The sequence below is a fragment of the Ursus maritimus genome, unplaced genomic scaffold (genome assembly GCF_017311325.1).
Source record: "Ursus maritimus isolate PB19 unplaced genomic scaffold, ASM1731132v1 scaffold_28, whole genome shotgun sequence".
NCBI lineage: Eukaryota > Metazoa > Chordata > Mammalia > Carnivora > Ursidae > Ursus > Ursus maritimus.
Window position 1 is genome coordinate 27,608,249 of NW_024425341.1, and position 6,960 is coordinate 27,615,208.

Consider the following 6,960-nt stretch of genomic DNA (forward strand, 5'->3'; position numbering starts at 1 on the left):
GGATACGTTTTTTTAAATATTATAAGTTGCATTTGATGTGTGTTGGGAGAATACGGCATCGCCTTTTTTAAAAATAAAAGCAGATTGCGGGAGGAAACTGTTCTATGACAAGGAAATAATAGTGGGAACCACCTGGTTATATAATGAAATCTTCCATGACCCATTCTGACGCAGGGCAGGTGCACACAAAACATCATGAAATAAATGCGTGCTTCTTTAGCTAATCAGGACCACACATTTCCATATTTTAAATTCTATATATCTGCACTCATTCTCATCGGATCTTGTGTCTTAGTTTAAGTTTTGGAAAATAAAGTCACTTTTCTAATGAAGAGTAATAACATGGTGTAGCCGGAGACTGGGAACAGGCCATTTCCCCAAACTCAGGCAGCTCACTAAGAAATCAGCCCGGGAAAGTCCGTGTCACAGCAGTTCTCACTCCCGTCTGAAGCACCCTGATCTCAGGGCAGGCAGTCCTTCCTTACGGAGCCACCCCAGGAAAGAGACGATGCTGAGTCAATAGATTTTTGTTGAATAAAGGCGATTTTGGACTTTTATCTTCTCTTTCCCCAAAGTACTTAGAACCTCAGGAAGTTTCTAAGTAAATGTGTTCTCAGGTCTTGCACCTCTTTCCCACCATGCGCCCCATGCACACACGTACCACTCTTACAATGGAGCTAGGCAGACTCCACTGTTGAATTCTATAGATAACAATAATATTCATAATAAGGACAGCTAACTGAGCCTTCTACACTGCGTACCGTGTGCCTAGCACTGTTCTAAGCACTTTACATGTAATAACTCACTAGATACTATGCTGTAGATACTGATTTGCCTCAGGGCTCAGTCAGTGCTAGAGCCAAGATTCGAGGTTACATCAACTGGCTGCGAAGTTTGCACTAGCTACTGTCGTAGTTCAGACTGCTGTAACAAAACAGACTGGATGGCTTATAAACAACAGAAATGTATTTCTCACAGTTCTGGGGGCTGAGAAGTCCAAGGTCAGGATGCTGGCAGATGTGGCGTCTGATGAGAGCTGGCTTCCTGGTCTTCCTTGGCCATCTTCTTGCTGTGCTCACTTGTGGAAAGGATGAGCTAGATTTAAGGGCCCTAATTCCATTCATGGGGGCTCAGCGCTCAGGACTTAATCACCTCCCAAAGGCCCCACTTCTAAACACCATTATATTGGGGACTAGATTTCAATATAGGAATTTGGGGGGCAACACAAGCATCCAGTCTATGGCAGCTGTCACACTGTACCACCTCCTTAATCTGTGGCTAAGTCCGCAAAGAAGCAACACTTCCCATTTTCCTCTTCTTTCTGGATCTGGGGGTTTCATAGTGAATCAGGAATCTCAGGGTTTTATATTACCATATCTTACGCTCATATAAGAGCTCCCTCTCCCAACCCAAATGTAGCAGCACCCCACCGTCAGCCTTAGACTTAAATGTCTTAAATGCCCACCATCCTCAGAGAGCACCCAGTTTTCCCTCTGTCAGGAAGGATAGCAGTCACTTACATGCTTACCGTGACTTGCCTTGGACCCATCCCAAAGCATGAGGTTTAACTCAGATTATTCATTCACAAAGGTGACTGACTCCAGCCTAAAAGTCATCATCTAATCTAAATAAAATATGATTAGTTTTTGGGTTTTTTTTTTTTAGGTGAGGGTAAGAAGTAGCAAAACAGAATTAGAAATTAAATTTAAGTGAGATCTAAAAAAATCTTTCAACTGACTATATGTCTTAGTTGCTTTTAATATAAAACAATTTTCCATTTCCTTGTAACTGCCCCAGGAGGTTTCCTTTATCCATAAATATGTGCACCAGAAACTAGGATAAAGTTCAAATTCTGAAATTTGTGGTGCCGATCAGGTTTATTTCCAGGGGCAATCTGTAATCCTCATGGGTATTCATAGAGCTCCAGAAATTTAAGTAAAAATGGATAGCTGCATAATTTCAAGAGAATGTTCATAATTTGTAAACCAAGTGTACTTTGCCTTTTTTACATTTACTGGTAAAAATTTCCTTCGTCTTGGTTCTCGTTGCATATTATCCATGTTATTCATATTTAAAATCATTTTCTTTTTAGCTTTCCATCTGTTGGATACAGGTATTATCTAGTTTTATAAAAACATTTAATTAAAAAGCTCATGTTTTATTTTAGTTTTAGAATATTAACTCTATATTAAGAACTGCTCATTACCTGTTCTTGCTTCATTGTTTTACAGAATGCTAGTTCATTTATAGAATTTATAACATATAAAACCTAACTACAAAGTAATAAGAACAGTTCCTGTAGCCTAGATGCAAAATCAGTCCCAATTTTATACTTAAAACTTGTGTAATAAAAAAACTGCGACTTTCTACAGTACAAAATGAGAGTTAACTAAGCAAGTGAAAAGGCCGTTCTGTAGCAAAATTCAAGATTTTAGATTATTTGGTAGGTCCGTATCATTATAAATATATACATTTTCTCCATGTGGTGTACTAAATTTTCAATAAATGATAAATTACACTAAAGAGTGAATAAAATTAGCTAGCATTGCTGTAAATTTCAGTGTATCAGGACATTATACTACAGTGAGAAAGTCAGGCTTTTGTCTGTAGTTCATGGAAGTTTGAATAGAAGTTTAGCACAGCTCTTTTATGCACTGTAAAAGCAAATGGTAATTTCTATATTCTCATGGACATAATTGAATACTGCTATTAAATGTTGGTATCAGAAAATATAGTCATTTAAACCTTTTAGCAAGAACAGATGAATTACCCTAATTTGAGATTTGTAAAAACACTCTAAAGATTTACCTGCTCCATGATAATGGAATATTTGACACAAACAATTTGTCTCTATTCCTGTTCTATGTCCATGATACTCTTGATTAAACATCTTTTAATGTCTTTAAAATAATTTGTTCATATAAATGACCAACGTACATTTTACTGAAGGCTTCACAAAGAAGGTGAAGGAGGATTTTACTCTCAGAAGTCTGCCCATCAGAAATTCACATGTGGAGTATTATCTATTCTTAAGTTATGCTCGATATGTCATATATCAGTTTCTTGAAAATGGAATAATAACATCTCGAACCATTAAAAGTTAGTGTCTTCTCAGTTATGATGTATGCAACCAAAAACTCTTTACCTAGTGATTTTTAAAAAGTAGTATACAAAATATTTTTAATGTAAAGCTGTTAAGTCCATACAAAACTTTACTAAAATACCTAATTTTAAGTGTTTTATTCCATTTATTGAATCTTTAAAAAGTAAATCAGAAAATTGCATTTCTTTTTTTTTTTTTTTAAAGATTTTATTTATTTATTTGACAGAGAGAGAGCCAGTGAGAGAGCAAACACAAGCAGGGGGAGTGGGAGAGGAAGAAGCAGGCTCCCAGCAGAGCAGGGAGCCCGACGTGGGGCTCAATCCCAGGACCCTGGGATCATGCCCTGAGCTGAAGGCAGAAGCTTAACGACTGAGCCACCCAGGCGCCCCAGAAAATTGCATTTCTGTCTTTGATTTCCACCTAAAGTTTAGGAGAGGTGCAGAATACCCAAAATTCTAAACTTCAAACATCTAAGTATTCTGTTGGTTTTGATGAACTGGCTTATCCAGCCGAGGTTTGCTAGCATAACTAAAGCTGATGAGAATTAGCTTTCACAAAGTGTGCTTTATAATTCACTCCAAAGAACATATCTTTTACTACTTAGTTTGGTTAGACAATTATTCTGTAATAACAAAATTAATTGTAAATATATAAAGATTCATTTAGATTTTTAAAAAATTATAGAAATTTCATAATCCAGTTATCCTTCATGCTCTTCAGTTTCTGTCATCTACCTTTAGAAGACTTTCATAATTAGGTAAGGAATTAGTACTGTTTATATAAGTAGAAAATCGAGGGAGGTGGTAAGGTTTTCTTCCTTTGAAATAGCTCTAAATGTTATTTTTAGATTTTTTTTTCCCTTAACTGAAGTTTCCCCCTTTGTTATGTGCATAGGAATCTGGCAGCCGATCTTCTCCTGATGACTCCTGATAATGAACTACAGTTAGTTAAACTCTGTGCTTTCTACCCAGGGTGTACTGAAGAGATAAATGAGCTTCACGAGAAGGTACGCGAAGGATATTACATACTCCAGTTTGGAATGCAGTGCTATGATGTAACTAATTTTAGGTTCGGGCACATAGAGATTCAGGCAGAGAAACAAACATATCCCTTTATAACCCTTTTATAAATATAACAGAAATGATAACAATATGTGACATTTGCTGAGCTTCTACTGTATGCTTGGAACAGTTCTAGATTTTCACATAGATTTGTGTTTTACCCAACTCTCATGAAACCCTGAAAAGCAGGGGATATTGTTCCATTTTACAAAGAAAGTGAGCTCAGAAAAGGTAAGGAACTGCCCTTAGTTAAAGGTGGAGTGTGAATTTCAGCTTCAGCATGTCTGCCTCTCATCCCAAGCCCTTCCCACTCTGCCGCTCTGTACCGTAAGGAACATTATGCTAACTTTTTAAAAATAGGCAATTTAGGATCCTTAAAAGTATAATGAAATTCACATGCATTACTCTAAAGTGCTTTAAAGAATTACTCCTTTGTAGAATATAGGAATTTATGTACCAAGATTATATATAAAAACAACCAAAATATTCAATAATCGGAAGATTGTTTATGTAAATTGGAGTACATTTCTGTATTTCAGTGCTTTTACTCCATTAAAAAGATCATGAAGTTCTATTTTTATGACATCGGTAGATGACTATAAAACAGTTATATAAAAAGCAGAATATGAAATATGCACACGCATGTGATTTTCATTTTGAAAATAACTGTGTACATATTTATGTTATTTATAGCATATTTAAGGAGATATGTACAGTTATTTTAAGAAAAATGTAAGACATAATAAAACATTTTCTTATCTTTAACTCCAAAAATAACAATGTTTTGTTTCACTTTTATGACTTTGAATTTGTCCTCCAGGGCTGAGTGGCCTTATTCATTCAACAATGGATACTTACTAAGTATTATGATAGCACAAATAGACCAGAAGTGTGTGTGTGTGTGTGTGTGTGTGTGTGTGTGTGTATGAGCGAACATATGTGTGAGTGTGTGAGCAGGTATGTGTGAGTGAGTGTGAGTGTGAGTGACTTGAGTGTGTGATAATAGGGAAAATACCTGTGAAAGGATAAGTGTGCACAGTGACCAGTGGGTTGTGAGATTTTGGGTGATCGAACTTCATTATACACTTTGTATTCTGTGAATTATTTTTTAAATGAGCTGCACTTACTTTTACAAACATGACAAATAAGAGCTACTTCCATGCTGAAATTAAAATAGGGAAGGAAGTAGGAACTTTACACTTGCTGCATAGTGCCTTTTTTTTTTAAGTTTTATTTATTGATATGAGAAAGAGCGAGAGAGCAGGAGCAGGGGGAAGAGGAGGGGAAGGGGGGGAGGCCAGAGAGAGGGAGAAGACACCCCACTGAGTGCATAGCCCTAAACCAGGTTCAATCCCAGGACCCTGAGATCAGGACCTGAGACGAAGTCCAACATCTAACCCACTGAGCACCCAGGCGCCCTGCCTAGTGCTTCAAGCGTAACCCACATATCTTCTGAGGTGAGAACAGCAGGTGCTAATATTGGGGCTTAGAGAGGCAAAATATTTGTCTGTGTTTACACACTGGTAATGACATGGGTAAGATGGCATTCACATAGTCTTTTCATCACATATTCTAAAAGGATGGAATCAGGCTTTCTGGTCAGACTTCATTAATAACTCTTTAGAAAGACTAGTCAGCATGTGTAAAGGTGTTACTACCTTTGGACAATTTCACAAGTAATGCTAAAAATTATATCTTCAAATATTATGTTAATTTATATAACTTTGGGAATTTTACAGGAATGATAATCTTACTCTTCTTATATTTTATTTGAGAATAAAATTTCAATAGAAACCATTATTTTATTCCGTTTACTCTTTGAGCATGTATCAAAGTGAAGAAACTTTATCTATCCAGGCATAGTACCTAGCACATAGTAGTTACTCAGTAAATAACTGGCATTTAGTAAATGAAGATGGGGAAACAATATGAAATGTTATAGGTATGAAAGCTCCTTTAGTTTGTTGTAATTTTTTTAAGAGAGATTGAGGAATCTAAAATGTTCAGTTTACCAAATTTTTATCTATTTTTTATGCTTTTATTTAACTTCCATGTTGTTACCATACAGTGTAATATTAGTTTCAGGTGTACAATGTAGACATTCATCACTTCCATACAACACCCGGTGCTCCTCACAGCAAGGGCGCTCCTTAGTCCCCATCACCTGTTTCACCCACCCCCCACCCACTTTAAATCACAGAAGTTATGAAACTCTTGAATAAATGCATTAATACATAGATCAGATAAACCATCTTAGTAACTTGAGGGGACATAAAGGGGAAAAGTACGAAGGGAAGAAAGTGACGATCTCAAAGGCGAACGGAGGGATGACCTTCTATGATTGAATGGCGGCGCGTAGTCACAACCCAGAATCCCGTCTGCTGTGGGAGCCCCTTCTCACAGTTGCCCAAGACCCGCGAGACAAAGCGTTAAGCTATTTATAGGTGTTGCTTAGAAACAAACGAGCAAACTTTTCACACTCCACTTCAAACATCATGAGCACATCAGATTTGGATATAAAAGATAACTTAATTCCTGCCTACACTGTGGAAGCAGAACTTACCTGAGGGAGGAACAGACTCTCCATTTCAACAGGAAAAAAAATTGTTTGAAAAGAATGGGGAGTATTGCTTTGCCTTTTATAGTAATGAAATCTCATAGGTTCAAATCTCCATTTGGTAGCATTTCACAATGTCAGAGCTAAAAACTTTGAGAAGTTGTATGCGTTCTGCCTTCGTGCTTGAAATGATGTGGCTTTGTCTCAAAGACCAAGTGAAATTAAACTCCAGGGTGTAG

At 36.9% G+C, this 6,960-nt stretch overlaps 1 protein-coding gene across 1 annotated transcript in view; it reads left to right on the forward strand.

Moving 5' to 3' along the window:
• WDR17 (WD repeat domain 17) overlaps window positions 1-6,960 on the forward strand; it is an 81,047-nt gene that overhangs the window by 64,986 nt on the left and 9,101 nt on the right. Inside the window, exon 23 of the mRNA XM_008708869.2 lies at window positions 3,998-4,109. Coding sequence (XP_008707091.1) covers window positions 3,998-4,109 — 112 coding nt within the window. The remainder of the gene's footprint in view (window positions 1-3,997; window positions 4,110-6,960) is intronic.